The sequence below is a fragment of the Tachyglossus aculeatus genome, chromosome X1, assembly GCF_015852505.1.
Source record: "Tachyglossus aculeatus isolate mTacAcu1 chromosome X1, mTacAcu1.pri, whole genome shotgun sequence".
Taxonomy (NCBI): domain Eukaryota; kingdom Metazoa; phylum Chordata; class Mammalia; order Monotremata; family Tachyglossidae; genus Tachyglossus; species Tachyglossus aculeatus.
Window position 1 is genome coordinate 52,919,924 of NC_052101.1, and position 23,573 is coordinate 52,943,496.

At 49.9% G+C, this 23,573-nt stretch overlaps 1 protein-coding gene across 1 annotated transcript; it reads right to left on the reverse strand.

Annotated features, from left to right (window-relative positions):
• Positions 1-19,277: 19,277 nt before the first annotated feature.
• Positions 19,278-22,087, reverse strand: HNRNPA0 (heterogeneous nuclear ribonucleoprotein A0). Its single transcript, XM_038740411.1, has one exon. It carries the CDS (start codon positions 21,789-21,791, stop codon positions 20,850-20,852), a length of 942 nt encoding a protein of 313 aa, XP_038596339.1. The 5' UTR covers positions 21,792-22,087; the 3' UTR covers positions 19,278-20,849.
• Between the last annotated feature and the right edge of the window lie 1,486 nt (positions 22,088-23,573).

The following is a 23,573-nucleotide window of genomic DNA, read 5'->3' on the forward strand; positions in this document are numbered from 1 at the left end:
TCAGTTCTTGGTCCCCTTCTGTTCTCGATCTACAGTCACTCCCTTGGTGACCTCATTCGCTCCCACGGCTTCAACTATCATCTCTACGCTGATGACACCCAAATCTACATCTCTGCCCCTGCTCTCTCCCCCTTCCTCCAGGCTCGCATCTCCTCCTGCCTTCAGGACATCTCCATCTGGATGTCTGCCTGCCACCTAAAACTCAACATGTCCAAGACTGAACTCCTTGTCTTCCCTCCCAAACCCTGCCCTCTCCCTGACTTTCCCATCACTGTTGACGGCACTACCATCCTTCCCGTTTCACAAGCCTGCAACCTTGGTGTCATCCTCGACTCCGCTCTCTCATTCACCCCTCACATCCAAGCCGTCACCAAAACCTGCCGGTCTCAGCTCCGCAACATTGCCAAGATCCACCCTTTCCTCTCCATCCAAACCGCTACCCTGCTCGTTCAAGCTCTCATCCTATCCCGTCTGGACTAGTGCATCAGCCTTCTCTCTGATCTCCCATCCTCGTGTCTCTCCCCACTTCAATCCATACTTCATGCTGCTGCCCGGATTGTCTTTGTCCAGAAACGCTCTGGGCATGTTACTCCCCTCCTCAAAAATCTCCAGTGGCTACCAATCAATCTGCGCATCAGGCAGAAACTCCTTATCCTGGGCTTCAAGGCTCTCCATCATCTCGCCCCCTCCTACCTCACCTCCCTTCTCTCCTTCTACAGCCCACCCCACACCCTCAGCTCCTCTGCCGCTAATCTCCTCAACGTGTCTCGTTCTTGCCTGTCCCGCCGTCGATCCCTGGCCCACGTCATCCCCCTGGCCTGGAATGCTTTCCCTCTGCCCATCCGCCAAGCTAGCTCTCTTCCTCCCTTCAAGGCCCTACTGAGAGCTCACCTCCTCCAGGAGGCCTTCCCAGACTGAGCCCCCTCCTTCCTCTCCCTCATCCCCCTCTCCATCCCCCGTCTTACCTCCTTCCGTTCCCCACAGCACCTTTATATATGTATATATGTTTGTACATATTTATTACTCTATTTATACATTTATTTTACTTGTACATATCTATTCTGTTTATTTTATTTTGTTAATATGTTTGGTTTTGTTCTCTGTCTCCCCCTTCTAGACTGTGAGCCCACTGTTGGGTAGGGACTGTCTCTACATGTTGCCAACTTGTACTTCCCAAGCGCTTAGTACAGTGCTGTGCACACAGTAAGCGCTCAATAAATACGATTGATTGATTGATTGATTATGCCCAGGATAGAGCAAGTGAAAAGAATTCCCTCCTCCCAGAATACCTATCATGGTTTCCTAAAACTGGGCAGGAAATTGCTGCCTTAAAAAAAAAACAACCAAAAAACCCAGAACCCATCATTCCTCCCTAAAGTTTCTCTTTCGAGGGGTAGGAAGCTTTTTAACTAGTGAGAGTGTCCTCTTGTGGTCTAGGTTGACATTACTTCTAACTTGCGTCTGCTTTGTCAAGTGGAAAATAGGCTTTGAATAATAATGATGGCATTTGTTAAGCGCTTTCTATGTGCCAAGCACTGTTCTAAGCGCTGGGGGATACAAGGTGATCAGGTTGTCCCACGTGGGGCTCACAGTCTTCATCCCCATTTTACAGATGAGGTAACCGAGGCTCAGAGAAGTGAAGTGACTTGCCCAAGGTCAAACAGCAGACGTGGCGGAGCAGGAATTAGAACCCATGACCTCTGACTCCCAAGCCCATGTTCTTTCCACTGAGCCATGCTGCTTCTGAAAATGAAAATTTGAAAATGAGCTATCATACATACAGTCCAGCCATAATGGGTAATCTCATGTGTTCTGGCTAAAATACCATCAGGGCCTTGGGGGATGTTCCTGGGGCAACAAGTGTCCACTGGTTGTGGTGCAGTGTGGTTTTGGAAGAAACTAGCATGTGTTCACGGTATCGGAAGGCATGAAGGCTTAGTACAAGTGCTAAGTACAGTGCTCTGCACACAGTAAGCGCTCAATAAATACAATTGAATGAATGAAGGCTACAACTTGATTTCCCCTTCACGAGAGGTTATTGAGGATCACAATGCCCAAGTTTAGAACTGACCATAGGTGGCTACAGACCCATAAATTGGCACGGGTCCTGTGAGAAGTTGCACTAAATCGAAAAGAAATTGGACTGAGCAAAAGAGAAACTAAAAAAAAGGAAAACTGAAATGGCATTGTCCTCAATACCTCTGATGTCTCCTGCCAATTTGCTACCAGCAGGTGAAAATTTGCAGATGATTAAAGTTGAAACTTTACCTGAATACAGGCAAACTTAAGCAAATTAAGCAAACTTAGTTTTGCTTAATTGTGAAGCCAGAAACACTACTGTCTCAAGACACTTGTGGGAAGTAGTAGTAATAGCATGTATTGAGACTGGGAATTACAGAATGAAGTGAGGAGGCAAATGTTATAAGATATTAGGCTGGGTTGTTGATCTTCAGATGCTGCCTTCACAATTTCATTAACTGATGTTCTACCTCCCAGGATGCAAATTAGTAACTAAGTGCTCCTCTGGGCTGGGGACTTACTGTATAAAGGAGCACTGTGGGATATATCCCACAGAGAGAAGCAGCGTGGCTCAGAGGGAAAGAGCACGAGCTTTGGAGTCAGAGGTCATGGGTTCAAATCCTGGCTCCGCCACTTGTCAGCTGTGTGACTTTGGGCATGTCACTTCACTTCTCTGGGCCTCAGTTCCCTCATCGGTATGAAGACTGTGAGTTCCATGTGGGACAACCTGATCACCTTGTATCCTCCCAGCGCTTAGAACAGTGCTTTGCACATAGTAAGCACTTAATAAATGCCATTATTATTATTATTATATATCGGAGGTCCAAGAAGCCAAGGGCCTCTCCCAGGAATTGACTCGCTTAGTGAACCTGGTCTGTTCTTCTTACAGTAAATTCTTCTTGCATTAAATCCATCAGTGGTATTTGAGTACTTTCTCTAGGTTGAACACTGTCCTAAGCATTTGGGAGAGTACAATAGAGTTAGCAGGCACAATCCCTGTCCTCGGAGCTTTCACTCTAGTGGAGGGAGCAGACAAAACTCTTTTGCTTCCCCCTATCTGCAATTTAAAGATCAGTGTCAATTGGTGGGGGTAGGATTGGAGGGGGAATATGCAAGTGGTTAGGGGGCCAGTACCCTAGTGTGTAGATATTTATTGAGCACTTAGTGTGGGAAGAACACTTTACTAAGCATGTGGGAGAGTACAGTACAATGGAGTTGGTAGATGTGATTCCCACCCACAAGGAGCTTGCAGTCTACAATAGTGTTGAAGTGCAGCAGGGGGTGGGGAAATAAAGGCACTCCTTGAGAAGGATGTGATTTTAAAAGTGCTTTGAAGTTGGGGAGAGTACTGGTGTGGTAGATGTAAACGAGGATGTATCCCAAGGAGGAGGGAAGGTGTGAACAAGAGGGAGATGACAGGAAATGAGGATGAGACACAGTAGATTTTAAACGTTTAGTCCTAAAATCGGAGCTCTTTCTAGGGCACACCTGATATTGCAAAGCTAACTTGGCTCTCCAAAATAGCATCCATCGCCAAATGCCACTTCCCTGATAGCAATGGAGGCATTTCTTTACCGACTTTGCTCTCTACTCCCACTCAATCTCCAAATCAGTGGTATTTATTGAGTGCTAAAGACTGCAGATTTCCCCATCTTTAAAGTTCTCCTGAATTCCCATTTCTGACAGGAAGACTGCCCTGATTAATTCCCAACACTCCAGTGGCATATAAGATTGATCTCCATCCTTAATGGTGGCCTGCTTTAATCCTATCCTCAATGCTTAGGTACCTATATACATTTTTGTTGATCTACATCTCTGAACATTCAGTTTATTCAGCTGTTTCAGCCTGATGTTTGTACTGCTTCCTGCTTTATCCTTGGTCTCACTCATTTGGAAATAGTTTTTGTCTGTCCCACTAGGTTAAAATGTCTAATCTGTAAAATTCTGGTGGGCAGGGACATGCCAACTTACTCTAGTATTGGAGTCTTCCAAGCACCCAATATAGTGCTCTGCCCACAATAAGAACTCAATAAATACCACTGATAGAAAAAACTCCTTGATGGCAGGAAACATGTTTCTTGTTTCTGTGGGACTCTCCCAAATGCTCAGCACGGTCTTCATTTTCAATAATTACTATTGACTGATTAGAAATTTGGCTTAAGGTAGTAGTAATGGTATTAACTAGTAAGTGCAAAGCACTGTGCTAAGTGCTGAGGCAGATAGAAGATGAATAGATCAGACTTGTCCCACTTGGAGCCCACACTCTGAAACACACAGAACAAATTTGTAAAATACGAAACAATAAAATACAAGATCAACAATGCATGATGATAAAGTATTGAAGAGAAGCAGCTTGGCTCAGTGAAAAGATCCCGGGCTTTGGAGTCAGAGGTTGTGGGTTCAAATCCCGCTCCGCCAGTTGTCAGCTGTGTGAATTTGGGCAAGTCACTTAACTTATCTGTGTCTCAGTGACCTCATCTGTAAAATGGATGAAGACTGTGAGCCCCCCGTGGGACAACCTGATTACCTTGTAACCTCCCTAGTGCTTAAGACAGTGCTTTGCACATAGTAAGCACTTAATAAATGCCATTATTATTATTATTATTGAAATAGCGAGGTGGTAGTGTTTTGTTTCATGCCCTTTGTTTCGTACCTCGGCATGACACTGACAGCATCAGTGCTAGCAGAGGATGAGGGTGGTGGTAGCAGCAGCAGAGAGGTAGGTGGCCATGTGTGGGCCATTGAGCTTTAGATGGGTCAGTCCTGGGTAGGATAAGGTGGCGATGGGCTTGAAATGGGAAGACCAACACAAGTTGTTGAATGCATGTTAGGGAGAGGAGGGTAAGGGAACCAGGGGAATGGCAAGAATATGGCTGGCCAAAGCCTAAAGACTAAATGAGGATGGAGGAAGCTGGGGAGAGAAGGAAACTCGATAGTTCTTACCTACCACCTTGGGCAGTAGCTGGCCGTCACAATGATCTTTTGTGTTTAAGATGTTGAACACAGATCAGCAGATCACCCTTAACCACCTCCACTCTCCTGTGGCATCTCAAAGCGCAATACAAGCATTTAGTTTCCACCCTGATCCCACCACAGAAAGTCAGGAAAGTGACAGGGCTTGTGGGAGTGACCGCCCTCTGAGAGCAATGGAAGCCACTCTGTGAGGAGGCCCGGGAGCGAGGCCAGCCCCAGCTTTGTCTTCTGGCTTTGGGCCACAGGTTTGTTTTTTCTACTTTGGGGAGGTGAGCCACATTTCTCTCCTGTACAGGTTTCCCTGGGCTTCAACTAGGTAAAGTGTCATGGTGAAGTCTCAGCACTGTCAGAGGATCCCTTGAGGTATCCAGTGAAATAACCAATGGTGGTAGGATTTGTGTTTCCCATCCTATGAACAAAATGCAGACCATATTTTTAAAAAAAAAAACAATATGAGAGTAGGAACTAAATGTTGCTATGGATTTCAGCACATTGTCAGCGTTTTTGTCGGTTTATATTTAACCCATTACTAGCATGTGTGTTTTATGGAGGAAATATCACTTCAGGTCCTAGTCTAGTAGCCCAGTTGAATGCTTCCAAATGAACCAGCCTGAATTGTCATTGAAGCAGTCTTGAAAAGGAGTGGTCTGAATTCTGGAAAGTAGCAATAGTATTTAAAGGCTTAGCCCTGGGGGCAAAGACCCAGATGGGAATCAAGCCCGGCCAGCTGAGCCTCTCCGAATGGCCTTTCCCACCCTCTAGCTCTTGAAACGAGATTGGTAGCTCTGGGTCAAGGTTGTGCTTGTTGTCGGTGGACAGCGGAATGGGAAGCCCTTCCCTCTTCCATCCCATCCATACTCTGGATCGGCTTCCAGCCTCCTGTAGAGCGCTGAATCTCCCCTCATTCCAAGCCTTGACTCAGAAGGAACAGTCTGGGTGAGGGTGCCCTCCCCAGCATCAAGACCATCTAGTGAAGCAAAACACAAGCTAGCACAATCGCCCTCCCAAAATATACATGAAAGGACAGCAGACATGTCTTTGAAGCAGAGACCTCAGAATATCCCAACCTCCTGCCTCTCCCCACTTGAGTCCATACTTCACTCTGCTGCCCGGATTATCTTTCTACAGAAACGTTCAGGACACCTCACCACCCTCCTAAAAAATCTCCAGTGGTTGCCTAATCAACCTCCATAGCAAACAAAAACTCCTCAATATTGGCTTCAAAGCTCTCCATCACCTTGCCCCTTCTTACCTCACCTCCATTCTTTATCCCAGTCCACACACTCCTCTCCTCTGGCACTATCCTTCTCACTGTGCCTTGATCTTGCCTGTCCCACCACAGACCCCTGGCCCACATCCTACCTCTGGCCTGGAACACCCTACCTCCTCAAATACGCCAATCACCCCCCCCCCCTTCAAAGCCCTACTGAAGGCACACCTCCTCCAAGAGGCCTTCCTAGACTAAGCCCCTTTTTTCCTCAGCTCCTCCTCCCTTCCGTGTCACCTCCACTCTCTCCCTTTTCTCTTTCCCCCCACCCCCACAGCACTTATGCATATAGGTATATATAATTCTACTTATATTGATGCCTGTTTACTTGTTTTGAGGTCTGTCCCCCCCACTCCCCTCCGCCCCCAACTAGACTGTAAACCCAGTGTGGGCAAGGATTGTCTATTGCTGTACTTTCCAAGCACTTAGTACAGTGCTCTGCACACAGCAAGCACTGAATAAATACTATTGAATGAATGAATGCTTTGCTAATAGATTTTAGCATTTAGTCTTTAATTTTTAGTCATCAGGCCACCAATATTTCCCTGGTCTCAAAGTCTGAGCCGGTGTTTCCCAGAGCTTTCTTCTCTCCCCAAACCCTTGACCCCCTCAGCCTTACCTCTTCCTTAGCTCCCAAACCTCTGTTTGCAGCACACGCACACAGTCTCTTGCTCTTTCTCACACTGAATATCAGAAAAGCCAAACAGAAAGGAATAGAGGTGAGGCAGAACTTATTCCATTTCCCACTAGCCTTGCTACTTGAGCCGGCAAGTACCGTGGAACAGCTTCACTAAGGCAGCCAGCACTTCCCAGTTGACCATATCCTGATGTCTCTTTGCCACCAGCCCTCCTGACTCCTTCTCTAACTCAGGTTTGTTGCATAAACTGGGGACCTACCCTAACTGAGGCCAGAGGTGCCGCTTCGGTCAGTGCCAGTCTTGCCGGGGGTATCGGCCATGGGGTCGTACATGTCGTACCAACGGTGGTGCAGTCAGTTCTCCAACAAGCCCCGTGTCCAAAACCAACTGTGATGATTTACTTCCATCTTGACCGAACCTGCCTTCACGCATACAATCGTTTATTCCAGCCCCACGCTACATTCTAGCCAGGTAGGTGCACATTGTCAGAACATCCCTATTCCCCAACAACACTGTAACCACGGAGTAGAAACCCTCGTTCTGGCAGAACAGATTGTATTTTGTCCCATAAGGTCTCTGTGGAAAAGGGTCAGGGAGTGGATGCTGAATGGTGTTTAGTTCTCAGCAAGTGTTTCCTCTAGTTGATGACCTGTTTTGTGTCTTTCTTTGCTCCCTTGGCAGTATTTTAGGCAACTTTTGAAGTCCAACCTGATTTGGCAAGAATACAAAACCAAGGAAATGAAATCCAAATCCCATTCCAAATGAGCATAATAATTACGGCATTTAAGTGCTTACTATAGGCCAAGCACTGTACTCCACACTGGGGTAGATATGAGTTGTGATTAAGACTTGTAGGACACAGTCTTTGATGAGCATGGGACTGCCAATCTAAGAAAGAGGGAGTAAACTTTAATTTCCATTTTACAGATGAGGTAACTGAGGGCCAGAAGTTAAGTGACTTGCCCAAGGTCACATAGTCGACATGTAGCAGAGCCAGGATTAGAACATAGGTCCTCTGACTCCCCGGCCCATGCTCTTTCCACTAGGCCACACTGCTTCTCTGGAATAGAATAAACCCTAACTAAAATCAAAAGGGGAAGTTCCAAACCAGCCTATCTTTCTGCATTTGGAGCTACTCAGGGTTGGGCAGGAATAGGACCAGTTGAGTTCAGAGCACTGTGCTACGCACATTGTCAAGCTCAGTAGACGCACAAGACATGCTCCCTGCACACAAGGAGCTAACGCTCTGATAGGCAAGGGGTATGGAAGTTGTGATCTTTTCAGGAGAACTAACCCATAAACCTACAAAAATATGCTTTAAAGAGAGGCTGGAGGGGCACAGATAGAGTATCAAAGGATTATATTTAGTTCAACAATGTACATTTCCACTTTGCTACTTCTATACTAGGCTTTCTTGAGCTGGTCAAAGATGAGAGTGTTTTCACAAAACGAGGTGTATGGCATCAAATGGTCAGTATCTCTTTTATACTGGAAGGGAATATTTTTCCATAATAATGGAGCATTTTCAACTTTGAAGTCACTAGAACCTATAAGAAGTGAAGGCTAGCCCTGCAATTGCCTCAGTGCCAAACTTCACAAGACTGAAGCAATCAATCATGTATTTAGTGCTTACTGATGCTTAGCACCATACTTAGTGTTTGGGAGAGTACCACATAACAGCTGGTAGACACTTTCCCTGCCTACAACTACTTTACAGTCTAGAAGGGGAGAAACACATTAATATAAATAGCAGGTATGTACATAAGGGCTGTGAGCCTGAGGGAAAGGTGAAAAATGACAGCAAATCCAAAGACAATGCAGAAGGAAGTGGGAAAGGAGGAAATGAGGGCTTAGTCAAAGAAGGCCTCTTGGAGGAGCTGTGCCTTCAGTAACACTTTGAAGGTGGGGAGAGTAATTGTCTGTTGACTACGAAGAGGGAGGGCGTTCCAGGCCAGCTGCAGGACGTGGGCGAGGTAGACAAGATTGAGGTACAGTGGGTAGGTTAGCGTTAGAGGAGCAAAGTGTGCAGGCTGAGTTGTAGTGGGAGAGGTGATTGAGTGCTTTAGAGCCACAGGTAAAGAGTTTGCTTGATACGGAGGTTCTTGAGGAGTGGGGAAATGTGGATTGAACGTCTTTGTAGAAAAATGATCTGGGCAGCGGAGTGAAGTATGGACTGGAGTGGGGAGAGACAGGAGGCAGAGAGGTCAGCAGTGAGGCTGTTACAATAATCAAGGAAGGATAGGATAAGTGTTTGGATTAACGTGGTAGTTTGAGAAAAAACTCAAAGTTGGAGAGGAAAACGGGGACTTTAGTGATGTTGTGAACATTGGACAGGATTTAGTAAGACTGAATAAGTGGGTTGAATGAGAGATGAGTCGAGGATAACAAGGTTGCAGGCTTGTGAGACAGGAAGGATGTTGGTGCTGTCTACAGTGAGGGTAAAGTCACGGGGAGGACAGGGTTTGGATGGGAATATGAGGCGTTCTGTTTTGGACATGTTAAGTTTGAGGTGTCAGCAGGGCATCCAAGTAGAGATGTCTTGAAAGCAGAAGGAAATGTGAGACTGCAGAGAAACAGAGAGATATCAGGGGCTGGAGATGGAGGTTTGGGAATCGTATTCACAGACAATAGGTGGAGCCATGGGAGTGAATGAGTTCTCCAAGGGAGTGCTGTAAAAGGAGACTAGAAGGGGACCCAGAACTGAAGCTTGAGGGACTCTCACAGTAAAGGGGTGGGAGACAGAGGAGGAGCCCATGCAAGAGACTGAGAATGAGTGGCCAGAGAGGTAGGAGAACCAGAAGAGGACAGTATCAGTGAAGCTGAGGTCAGATAATGTTTCTACAAAGGGGTGGTCGACAGTGTCAAAGGCAGGAGTAGAGGCCGTTGGATTTGACAAGATCATTTGTGACGGTTTCTGTGAAGTGAAAGGGACAAGGGGTCAAGGAGAGAATTAGAGAGGAACTTGAGGCACAAAACCATACAATTGCCATAATGGAAAAAGTATGAATGCATACAGCGAGCATAAACAGATAAGATTAAAAAAAAACCTTCATCCAATCAAAATGATAGTTGCATTAGTGATTCCCCCAAAAGCTGATAGGTTCTGACATTACTAGATTCTAACATTTTCTTTTCCCATAGTGATGGCAGCGGTCACATCTACTGGGTTCCCTGTACAGGCCACCAAATGATGGCGGTGGTGGTTCTGGATCGTCACCAAGGTTGCCGGACGACTAAAGAATTAGTCGGAACAGCATGTGACTATTGAAAGTTTTAATAAAGTTTTATTGGTAAGGCCAAAGACCGAATAGGGGGTAGCGCACCCGGCGGGCTCTTTTCCTTAAGGGAAAAGGCCCCGAATGCCTTATGCAATGAGCTTATATACTGCTGTTGCTGATCACAGTGATTGGTAGATTTGAAAACAGCGGGGACTGGATTGGTGCAGATTTGGTGCACATTTGGTGCAGAGCTGGGCGGAGTCTACCTCCTTATTTGGTTTGGTTCCTGGACCCAGCCAGTGGGCTGCAGGGTGTAAGGCCCATACCAAATATGGCAACAGGACCGTGTACATTCAAACAATATCTGCAACTTTTCCATGGTGCATGGGGTCCCCATCAATAGGACCACTAGATTCCATGAAAGCAAAGCTGTTTCAATCAGATTTGAAGAGCTAAAAGATGATCAGGTCATCAGCCATGGGAACCACTGCCTAACGTCTGCCCGCCCGCCAGGATTATAGGACATTTCATTTCCAATCTGCTGCAGCCAAGAAGCGGCCATTTTCTTCATCTTCCCTCTTTCCCTGCAGTAAGATCGAGGTATAACTGCTTAACCCCAGGGGATAAAGGCCCAGGTTCATATATTATTACTGTTTCAAAAGCTGCCTGCCTTCACACCTACTCTTGCCCAATCCAGGCTGTTTACTCCTACTCACTGGCCTTTTCACTCCCAAGGCCCCAGGGACAATTCAACCATCTCCTCTGGATTTCACCAGATTAAGTTATTGCTGTCATTTACCTCACCCCCACCATGACCCTTCAATCCCACTTGTCAGCCCATCTCAGTCCTCCCCTCCCACAACATCTCCCCCTCACCTCATCCCTGCAATCTTGTCCCAGAGCCAACCCTCATCCCCCCCAACCACCCTGCACCATCCCTAGTCAACTCACTCCCATCCAAACCTCTTCTCCCTCCCCCAAAAGACACATACAACTTCAGCCAAGTGTGGCCTGTGGAACACTGGAGTGTCAGCTCGTTGTGTACAGAGAATGTGCCTGTTTATTGTTGCACTGTACTCTCCCAAGCACTTAGTAGAGTGCTCTGTGCATAGTAAGCACTCAAACGTGATTGGATTGAATTAGTGGAAGCCCCACTCCATCATGGGGAAGCTTCCCTTCATCTTTGACCTTTTCCTCCTTGCCATCACTGAAACCTAGCCCTCTCCTGATGACAGTCTCCCTTGCCGCTCTCTCGAGAAGGGGCCTTATCTTCTCCCACTCCTCCAGATTCACTGGAAAAGGAGGAGCTGTTGGCTTCCTTCTCAGGCCCCAATACCATTTTTCACCATTCCACCACCCCCCATCCCTTTCTTTCCCTTCCTTTGAAGCCCATATCATCCACTCACTCCAGATTAACTTGAGAAGAAGTGTGGCTCAATGGAAAGCACACAGGCTTGGGAGTCAGAGGTCATGGGTTCAAATCCCAGCTCCGCCTATTGTCAGCTGTGTGACTTTGGGCAAGTCACTCAACTTCTCTGTGCCTGTTACCTCATCTGTAAAATGGGGATGAAGACTGAGCCCCACGTGGGACAATCTGATCACCTTGTATCCTCCCCAGCGCTTAGAACAGTGCTTTGCACATAGTAAGCACTTAACAAATGCCATTATTATTATTATTAGTGTCATCTGCTACCCCCCCAGGCCCCACCTCCAACTTCTTTAAACCATTTAGATCCCTTTCTCCATGGCCATATTGATCCTTGGGGACTTTAATATCCACAAAGATGTTCCTGATGACCCTCCTGCTATCCACCTTCTATCACTCCTCAACTCCGCTGACCTCCGGCTCCATGCCGCCTCATCCACTCAACAACTGGAACACAACTCGACCTCATCTCTAACCAAGGCACATGTCTACCTTCACTAACTCTGAAATCCCTCTATCCGACCACAAACTCACTTACCTCCTCTCCTCCCAGTAAATCTGTATTATTCCCCCAGAGACCTCTGATCTTTTGACCCTATCTAATTTTCTTAACTCACCATGCCCCACTTAGCCTCCGTACCCCAGCTACCCTCCCTTGATAACCAAACTGACGCTCTCAACACCACCCTCTACTGAACTCAACTCATTCGCTAACTTACCCTTTAGTCGATCTCGTACCACTAATCCAGTTTTGGATCACCTGCACAGTCTGCCTCCTTCGCTCTTGTGCCTGAGCCGCAGAGCGCTGCTGGCGGAAATCTATATTTCAAGCCGACTTCGTCCACTTTGCCCTAGTTTATCCTTGCACACTCTACCCTCTCTTCTGCCCAGCAAAATTATTTCTCCACCCTTCTTGACACCCATGCCCATCGCCCTCACCAGTTGTTCCAGACATTTAACTCCCTCCTCAGGCCCGTCCCCCCGCCTCCCCCTTCCCTTGCCCTCATGACCTGACTTCTTACTTTATTAAGAAAATTGACACCATCAGGTGTGAGCTCCCTAAAATTGCCCCGCCCCTCCTCAGTCCCTCCCTCCTCCGCCCTTCAACTCTCCCATCCTTCAGAGTAGTATCTCGAGATCTCCTGCCTTCTCTCAAAATCCACCCCCTCTACTTGCACATAATAATAATAATAATAATAATAATAATAATGGTACTTGTTAAGCACTTACTATGTCCCAGGCACTATACTAAGCACTGGAGTGGATACAAGCAAATCGGATTGGACACAGTCCCTGTCCCACATAGGGCTCAGTGTTATTCCCCATTTTACAGATGAGATAACTGAGGCCCAGAGAAGTAAGTGACCTGCCCAAGGTCACACAGCATATAAATGGAGCTTGGATTAGAACCCATGACCTTCTGACTCCCAGGCCTGTACTCTATCCCCTACACCATGCTGCATCCCCCCCTTCTCCAATCCCCCGGCTCTCAACACTCTCCGCTACTCTCCCATCCTTCCCAGCAGTATTCTCAGAGGAGCTCTCCTCCCTCCTCTCAAGTGCTACTCCGGCCACCTGTGCTTCTGACCCCATTCCCTCTCATCTCATGAAATCTCTCGCTCTGTCCCTTCTCCCCTCCTTAACTTCCATCTTCAACCGCTCACTCTCCACTGGTTCCTTCCCCTCTGCCTTCAAACATGCCCATGTCTCTCCCATCCTAAAAAAAACCCTCTCGACCCCACCTCACCTTCTAGTTATCGCCCCATCTCCCTCCTACCATTCCTTTCCAAACTCCTTGAACGAGTCATCTACACGCGCTGCCTCAAATTCCTCAACACCAACTCTCTCCTCGACCCCCTCCAGTCTGGTTTCCGTCCCCTACATTTCACGGATACTGCCCTCTCAAAGGTCACCAATGACCTCCTGCTTGCCAAATCCAATGGCTCGTACTCTATCCTAATCCTCCTCGACCTCCCAGCTGCCTTCGACACTGTGGACCACCCCCTTCTCCTCAACACGCCAACCTTGGCTTCACTGACTCCATCCTCTCCTGGTTCTCCTCTTATCTCTCCGGTCGTTCATTCTCAGTCTCTTTTGCAGGCTCCTCCTCCCCCTCCCATCCCCTTACTGTGGGGGTTCCTCAAGGTTCAGTTCTTGGTCCCCTTCTGTTCTCGATCTACACTCTATCCCTTGGTGACCTCATTCGCTCCCACGGCTTCAACTATCATCTCTACGATGATGACACCCAAATCTACATCTCTGCCCCTGCTCTCTCCCCCTCCCTCCAGGCTCGCATCTCCTCCTGCCTTCAGGACATCTTCATCTGGATGTCTGCCCGCCACCTAAAACTCAACATGTCCAAGACTGAACTCCTTGTCTTCCCTCCCAAACCCTGCCCTCTCCCTGACTTTCCCATCACTGTTGACAGCACTACCATCCTTCCCATCTCACAGGCCCGCAACCTTGGTGTCATGCTCAACTCCGCTCTCTCGTTCACCCCTCACATTCAAGCCGTCACCAAAACCTGCCGGTCTCGGCTCCGCAACATTGCCAAGATCCGCCCTTTCCTCTCCATCGAAACCACTAGCCTGCTCGTTCAAGCTCTCATCCTATCCCGTCTGGACTACTGCATCAGCCTTCTCTCTGATCTCCCATCCTCGTGTCTCTCCCCACTTCAATCCATACTTCATGCAGCTGCCCGGATTGTCTTTGTCCAGAAACGCTCTGGGCATGTTACTCCCCTTCTCAAAAATCTCCAGTGGCTACCAATCAATCTGCGCTCAGGCAGAAACTCCTCACCCTGGGCTTCAAGGCTCTCCATCACCTCGCCCCCTCCTACCTCACCTCCCTTCTCTCCTTCTACAGCCCAGCCCGCACCCTCCGCTCCTCTGCCGCTAATCTCCTCACCACGCCTCGTTCTCGCCTGTCCCGCCATCGACCCCCGGCCCACGTCATCCCCCTGGCCTGGAATGCCCTCCCTCTGCCCATCCGCCAAGCTAGCTCTTTTCCTCCCTTCAAGGCCCTACTGAGAGCTCACGTCCTCCAGGATGCCTTCCCAGACTGAGCCCCCCCTTTCTCTCTCCCTCCTCCCCCTCTCCATGCCCCCCACCTTACCTCCTTCCCTTCCCCACAGCACCTGTATATATGTTTGTACGTATTTATTACTCTGTTTTACTTGTACATATCTATTCTATTTATTTTATTAATATGTTTTGTTTTGTTCTCTGTCTCCCCCTCCTAGACTGTGAGCCCAATGTTGGGTAGGGACCGTCTCTATGTGTTGCCAACTTGTACTTCCCAAGTGCTTAGTACAGTGCTCTGCACACAGTAAGTGCTCAATAAATACGATTGATTGATTGATCCAACCCCATTACTTCGCACCTTATCAAAACACTTACCTCCCTAACAACCTTCTTCCCTTCCAAACAGGCATCTTCAACTGTTCGCTCTCCAATGGCTTCTTCCACACTGCTTTCCAACATGCCCATGTCTCACCTATCCTTAACCCCCCCCCCCCCCAAAAAAAAAACCCTTGAGCCCAGGGCTCCCCTCAGTTATCACCTCATCTCATTCTGGAGTTTCTCTCCAAACTCTGTGAATGAGTTGTTATTTCCTTGACCCCCTCCAATCTGGCTTCCATTCCCTTTACTCCACAGAAACTGCCCTCTCAAAGATCACACAATCTCCTTTTTGCCAAATCCAACTGCCTCTACTCCATCCTGATCCTCCTTGAGCTCTCAGCTGCTTTAGACACTGTGGACCACCCCTTCTCCTAGGAACATTAGCCAACCTTGGCTTCATTGACTCGTCTCTCCTGATTCTCCCCTTATCTCTCTGGCAGTTCATTCTCAGTCTCCTTCACAGGCTCTTTCTTTGCCTGGTCTTTCTGACCTCCCAACCTCCTCTCTCTCCCCACTTCAGTCTATACTTCACTCTGCTGCCCAGATTATCTTTCTACAGAAACATTCTGAGCATGTCACCCCCCTCTTCAAAAATCTCCAGTGGTTGCCCATCAACCTCCATATCAAGCAAAAACTCCTCACTATTGGCTTCAAAACTCTCCATCATCTTGCCCCGTCCTACCTCACCTCCCTTCTCTCCTTCTACAGCCCAGCCCACACACTCTGCTCCTCTGGTGCTAACCTTCTCACTGTACCTCGTTCTCACCTGGCAGTCGACCCCTGGCCCACACATCCTACCTCTGGCCTGGAAGGCCCTCCCTCCTGAAATCTGCCAAAGAGTCACACTTCCCCCTTCAAAGCCCTACTGAAGGCTCACCTACTCCAGGAGGCCTTCCCAGACTAGCCCCTTTTTTCCTCAGCTCCTCCTCCCCTCCCCATCGCCCCGACTTGCTCCCTTTGCTCTACCCCCCCCAACCCCACCGCATTTGTGTATATGTACCTACAATTCTATTTATTTATAATAAATGCCTGTTTACTTGTTTTGATGTGCACATATCTATAATTCTATTTATTTATATTGATGCCTGTTTGTCTTGATGTGTATATATCTATAATTCTATTTATTTATATTGATGCCTGTTTACTTCTTTTGATGTCTGTCTCCCCCCTTCTATATTGTGAGCCCTTTGTGGGCAGGGAATGTTTCTCTCTGTTGCTGAATTGTACTTTCCAAGCGCTTAGTACAGTGCCCTGCACACAGTAATCGCTCAATAAATACGACTGAATGCCTCCCACCCCCTAAATGTGGGGGTCCCTCAAGGTTCTGTTCTGGGTCCCCTTCTACTCTCCATCCACACCCATTCCCTTGGAGAATTCATTTGCTTCCATGGCTTCAATGACCACTTCTATGTGTCTGTTTGTTGTTATACTGCACTCTCCAAAGCATTCAGTAGAGTGCTTTGAACACACTAAACACTCAATAAATATAACTGAATGAATAAATGATACCCAAATCTACATCCTGATCACTCTCCCTCTCTGCAGTCTTGCATTTCCTCTTGCCTCCTAAACATCTCTACCTGGATGTCCTCCCGTCACCTCAAGATTAAAACGTCCAAAACAGAACTCCTATTTTCCTGCCCAAACCCTGTCCTCAACTATCACGTTCCTCAACTATCATATCTACACTGATGACACCCAAATCTACATCTCTGCCCCTGCTCTCTCCCCCTCCCTCCAGGCTCGCATCTCCTCCTGCCTTCAGGACATCTCCATCTGGATGTCTGCCCGCCACCTAAAACTCAACAATGTCCAACACTGACCTCCTTGTCTTCCCTCCCAAACCCTGCCCTCTCCCTGACTTTCCCATCACTGTTGACGGCACTACCATCCTTCCCATCTCACTAGCCCGCAACCTTGGTGTCATCCTCTACTCCGCTCTCTCATTCACCCCTCACATCCAAGCCGTCACCAAAACCTGCCGGTCTCGGCTCCGCATTGCCAAGATCCGCCCTTTCCTCTCCATCCAAACCCCTACCCTGCTCATTCAAGCTCTCATCCTATCCCATCTGGACTACTGCATCAGCCTTCTCTCTGATCTCCCATCTTCGTGTCTCTTCCCACTTCAATCCATACTTCATACTGCTGCCCGGATTGTCTTTGTCCAGAAACGCTCTGAGCATGTTACTCCCCTCCTCAAAAATCTCCAGTGGCTACCAATCAATCCGCGCATCAGGCAGAAACTCCTCACCCTCAGCTTCAAGGCTGTCCATCGCCTCGCCCCCTCCTACCTCACCTCCCTTCTCTCCTTCTACAGCCCAGCCCGCACCCTCCGCTCCTCTGCCGCTAATCTCCTCACCGTGCCTCGTTCTCGCCTGTCCCGCCGTCGACCCCTGGCCCACGTCATCCCCCTGGCCTGGAATGCCTTCCCTCTGCCCATCTGCCAAGCTAGCTCTCTTCCTCCCTTCAAGGCCCTACTGAGAGCTCACCTCCTCCAGGAGGCCTTCCCAGACTGAGCCCCCTCCTTCCTCTCCCTCGTCCCCCTCTCCATCCCGTCTTACCTCCTTCCCTTCTCCACAGCACCTGTACATATGTATATGTCTGTACATATTTATTACTCTATTTATTTATTTTACTTGTACATATCTATTCTATTTATTTTGTTAATAAGTTTGGTTTTGTTCTCTGTCTCCCCCTTCTAGACTGTGAGCCCACTGTTGGGTAGGGACTGTCTCTATATGTTGCCAACTTGTACTTCCCAAGCGCTTAGTACAGTGCTCTGCACACAGTAAGCGCTCAATACAATTGATTGATTGTCATTGTAGATGGCACCACCATCCTTCTTGTCTCACAAGCACGTAACCTTGGCATTATCCTTGACTCCTCTCCCACATTCATCCCATCACTAAATCCTGTCGGTCCCACCTTCACATTGCTAAAGTCCTCCCTTTCCTCTCCAAACTGCTGCCACATTAATACAATCACTCATCCTATCCTGCCTGGATTACTGCATCTGCCTCCTTGTTGATCTCCCAGCCTCCTGGCTCTCCCCACTCCAGTCCATGCTTGACTCTGTTGCCCGGATCATTTTTTCTACAAAAACGTTCAGGACACGTCACCCCGCTCCTCAAAAAACTACATTGGCTACCCATCCATCTCCACAAACAAAAACTCCTCACCATTGGCTTAAAGCGCTCACCTTGTCCTCTCCTACCTCATCTCACACTACAATTCAGTCCGCACACTTTGCTCCTCTAATGCTAACCTTCTCACTGTGCCTCCATCTCGCCTATCTGGCCCCGAGCCCTCGCCCACATCCTGCCTCTGGCCTGGAGTGCCCTCCCTTCTCAATCCGACAATTACTCTCTGCCCCTTCAGGACCTTTCTGAAGGCATATCTCTTCCAGAGGGCCTTCCCTAAGGCTCCCCTTTCTTCTTCTCCCACTTCCTTCTGCGTCACCCTGACTCGTTCCCTTTGTTCTTCCCCCCTCCCAGTGCCACGGCACTTATGTACATATCTGTAATTTATTTATATTAACATCTGTCCCCTGCCTAGACTTCAAGCTCGGTGCGGGTAGGGAATGTGCCTGTTTATTGTTGTATCGTGCTCTCCCAAGCGCTTAGTAGTGCTCGGCACACAGTCAGTGCTCAATAAACACGATCAAATGAATGAACAAAAGTGCACCTCTGGGCTTGAAGTGAAATGATCCTCACTGAGGCGTTTTGAAATAAATATTGTGCTAGAAAGTTTACCTTCAGCTTCTGCATCATCGGAAATGAGAGGAATCTTTGAACCCCAAATAAACCTCACAAAATCCTTATCTTGGGGCAATGACAAGGCATTAATATCCAATTTTTTCTAATGTAGAAAGTATTGTTTGCATCCTCCAACTCACCATTTCTTAGACACAGCCACAGTTTCGCTCATCAACAGGATCCAGCACCACAAAACTCTAAATTGTCCTCACCAAGGATCTCAGTTACCCTTTACAGTATGTATCAAAAGCCACATTAAGAAAAGCAAAACGTGAACTTGGCTAGCCCCGTAGGTTTTATACTTGTTTCCTCACAATTTTCATTCATTTAAAAGCTCTGCATTTACAGACTAGAATTCAGAACACCCGACGCTGCCGATAATTACCTTAGAGATTCAGTTACCTCCCTTTCTGAAGACTTCTTGGCGTAAGCCATAAACTTCCGACTGAAGACCTACAGAAAAATCAAATGAACGTCATACGTATGACACGAACTCAGAGTCAATCAGAAGCAGTAATTTGGATCGCATTTCCTGTGGCCCACCAGCCACGTTACCATACATACTCCACTCAGCATGTAGAGAATCGAATTCTTTATTTGCAATATCCATAAACGTTGCTATTCTCTATTTCTATCCATGTATTTCCCCATATTATGCTTTTTTAATAAACAACTTGAATTCTATTGCGTGAAAGGGCTACAAATATACATTTGTTAGTCAAGCAGAGTACACAGATATTTTGCTTTACAACTGGCACCTGAATTACTGGCACACTTAGCCGGCTCACAATTTTAGCAGTTCGGGGCCAGAGCCCAAGCTATGCACAGCAGTTTTTACATTTTCAGTTTAGATGGAGTCCAGGCAGCTGTAATAGGGGTAACGGGACCCGTACCCCCCGTGAAGTCCATCTTTAGTTACACGTTGCTTTGTCACTCTTTTGGGTCCGCACGTCATTTTGATGACCAATTTCCAAATCTAGTGCAATTTACTCAAACCAGTAACCCTTTACCACACACCGACGTTCTGCCAGTAGATGGTGCTACTAAGGTCTCCGAGGAGATGGGGAGAGGAAGAAGAGGGTTTCACGAGGACAATCGTTCAAATAAGTGGAGGAAAAAAAATTTCTACCTGCTCCTCTGAAAATGCAAGTTATGCGTTTAGGTTAAGGGTAATTCACCCTCACCTATAACGATTCACTGCAGACCAACCAACATGAGGACTGAAACGAGGCCATCTGAAAATCTTAACAGTTTATATGAATGAACACATGCTTAACAAACGATCTCGTCAAAACTACACGGTACATACGCTGACAAAAATTCTTCTAGAAAAAAAATAACAACCACCGGGGTGGCAAGCAACCCATCTCTTACAAGATAGTGGATGGCAACTGAAAAGTTTGAATCAATTCTCTTAAACACACTTGAAAAAGTTTTGTCAGTACGGGGTGAAATCCAGTGAAGTCACTAATTAGCAGGGCAGCACAGAAGACAGTCAGGACCTTCGAAAGCTTCTCCACGTACACCTCAAAAGGGTAAAGAATTAACGCACACACGCCCACGAAAAAAAAACACCCCTCCAAACTAAAATCCCTTAAACGTTCGGAATGGATCCTAGGAAAAAAAGTGTTAGACATTTACGGTCAAACACACTGATTTATTAAAAATAAAACGTAAAAATTGATTTGCTTTTACAACTTTCCAGATTTGTCATGGGATCCGAGATTTCATAGAAAATGCAGTAGCCAGGTATCAAGTCCTTACAACAAAGTCCCTCCCTCCCGCCGCCCCCCCGCCAGGTTTTGCTACAGAATCAGCAAGACGCCCCTCCCTCGCCCTCCCCAAAACCAAACACAAATTAAAACAAGACATTTTGCTAGTATAAAAAACGACCAAAGTCCAAGTAATAATAAAAAAATAGAGTCCATCAATGACTGTAACACAAAATGTGTATGTGGGGCCGAGTCCATCTTCAGCGGGGGGTCGGGGGAGAAGGTGGCAGGCGAACGGGCAACCCCCTTTCCCCGGGGGCAACCGCAGACGAGCTGGGCCCCGCGAGGGTGGGCGAGCGAGAAGGGCAGTCGACCCCGGCTTGGGCTCTTCGGGAGGGACAGCTCCTCCGGCGCCCCACGGGGCCCCCTCGCCTCCCCTCTCAGAAGGAGCTGCCCCCATAGCCGCCGCCGCCCCCGCCGCCGCCGCCGCCGTAGCCACCCCGGTAAGGTCCACTGTTACTGCGGCCGCCCCAACTGCCGCCGCCGCCGCCGCCGCTCTTCATGGGCCCGTACGAGGACTGGTGCTGGCTGTAGCTGCCGAAGCCACCGAACCCGTTGCCGTAGTCGCCTCCGCCGTACGAGGAGCCGCCGCCGCCGCCGCCGCCGCCGCCATAGGCGTTGTAACCACCGCCGCCGCCACCGCTATAGCCGCCGTAGCTGTTGTAGCCGCCACCGCCCTTGGACAGGCCGTTCTGGTCGCGGCCGCCGCCGCCGCCGCCGCGGCCCCGGCCGCCCCGGCCCCCCCGGCCAGGCCTGGGGCCGCCGCCGCCGCCGCCGCCCGGGTGGATGTCCTCCTTGGGCACAGCCTTCTTCACCTCTACGCGGTGGCCGTGGATCGGGTGGAACTTGACCACGGCCGCCTTATCCGCCGCGTCGTGGCTCTGGAAATAGACGAAGCCGAAGCCTCGCTTCTTGCCCGACTGCTTGTCGGCGATGATCTCGGCCTTCTCCACGGGGCCGAACTGCGAGAAGTGCTCCACCAGGTCGTCCTCGGCCACGTCGCCCTTCAGCCCGCCGACGAACAGCTTCTTCACCTTGGCGTGGGCGCCGGGCCGGGCCGAATCCTCGCGCGACACGGCCCGCTTCAGCTCCACCGTGTTGCCGTCCACGGCGTGCGGCGAGGCGGCCATGGCGGCGTCGGCCTCCTCCACGTTGGAGTAGGTCACGAAGCCGAAGCAGCGGGAGCGCTTGGTCTGGGGGTTGACCACCACCACGCAGTCCGTCAGCGTCCCGAAGGCCTCGAAGTGGCCGCGCAGGCCCGACTCGCTCGTCTGCACATTCAGGCCGCCGATGAACAGTTTACACAGCTGCGAGTTCTCCATCTCCGCGGCCCCGGCCTTCCCCACGCCCAGCAAGCGCCGCAGCTTCGCCGCCACCGCTCTCGCTCCTCCTGCCCAGGCCGGCTGCCGCCGCCGCCGCCGCCGCCGCCGCCCGTCCCCCTAGTAGTACGAGGGGAGGGGGGGAAGGGGAAGAGGGTCGCGGAACCGGTCTGCAGGAAGGCGCCGAAGGGAAGGTGGGAGACGGCCCAGGCCCCAGCAACCACCGTCACCGCTTCCTCCTCTCCCCGTTCCGGGCACCACACAAAGAGGCCGCTGGGCGCGCGCGCACCCGGCCCGAGGCGTGCGTCACCCCCGACGCACGGCTGCCCGCCGCCCGTCCGCCAATCCCCGCCTCCCTACCGCTCGCCCCGCCCCGGGGCGGTGCGCCGTGGCGCAACGCTCTTTTCCTTCCCTCCCTCCTCCGCGGCCCGCGCTTGCGCTTGCTCACAACCCGTTTCCTTGGGCGTCGTCACAGCCGGGCTGCGGTAGCGCCGGCCAATCCCCTCTCGCCGCGCGCCGCCGGGGCTCTTTTCCTCCCTGCTCCCCCTCCCCTTCGGCCGCGCAGGTCGGGGGTCGGCGCCCGCCCCGGCCCCTTGATGGACGGGGAGGCCTAGGCCAATTCGCGGGGAGGCCTGAGGGAGGAGATGGGGAGGAAGAGGAAGAGCAGGAACGCGAGCGCGGGCGGTGACCGAGTGAGGCGGGCCCTGGTGGCCACAATCTCTCGGGGGCTTGTGGCGCTTTGCGCGGGCTTTTCGAAAACGGATTGGGGGAGAGAGAGAGAGAGAGAGAGAAAGGCGGTAGTGCCCACGCCCAACTCGCTGCCTCCCTCCCCCAAAGGAGAATAATAATAATAATGATGGCATTTGTTAAGCGCTTATTATGTGCAGAGCACTGTTCTGAGCGCCGGGGGTGGGGGGGACGCAAGGTGATCAAGTTGTCCCATGTGGGGCTCACAGTCTTAATCCCCATTTTACAGATGAGGCAACTGAGGCTCCGAGAAGTTAAGTGACTGGCCCAAGGTCACACAGCAGACACGTGGCAGAGTGGGATTCGAACCCGTGACCTCTGACTCCAAAGCCCGTGCTCTTTCCACTGAGCCACGCTGCTCCGGCGGGATGCGTCCCGCAAAGTTCCGGAAGCCCTGTTCTTCCCTGCGGGCAGGGTCGGTTTCCCGCCCGCCCGGGAAGGGCCCCGCGGGCCAGCCCGGGAGCATTGCGGGGAAAGCCCCGCGGTTTTTCCCCCTACTTAATTCGCCACACAATCCCCCAGTCCCTCCCGGGAGAAGAATTCACTCAATGGAAACGCGTAGCTCCCTCGATCCCACGTGTCGATGCTTTTCACGTGACTTGCCCACGAGCTGGTCGAAGCTACCTAGTGTTCGTTGCCGAGTTGTACTTTCCCAGCGCTTAGTGCAGGGCTCTGCGCCCAGTAAGCGCTCAGTAAATACGATTGAATGAGTGAATGAATGATTCCTTCCTCTTGGGCGGGGAGTTCCCGGTGAACCTCTGAAACACTGGATGGAACCTGATGCTGCACCCCGAGGGGGGAAGGTTTAACGCTGGGCAGATGCTGAGTGACCTGACCCTAGCGGGTCGCCCTCTCCTCTCCCCCCAATTGCCCGTCCTGAGTGATATAGGCATAATTTGATTTGTGGAGTAGAGAAGCAGCGTGGCCTAGTGGAAAGAGTCAGGACCTGGGGTCTAATCCCTCTTCTGCCAGTTGTCTGCTGTGTGGTCTTGGGCAAGTCGCTTCGCTCCTCTGGGCCTCAGTTACTTCCCTCTAGAC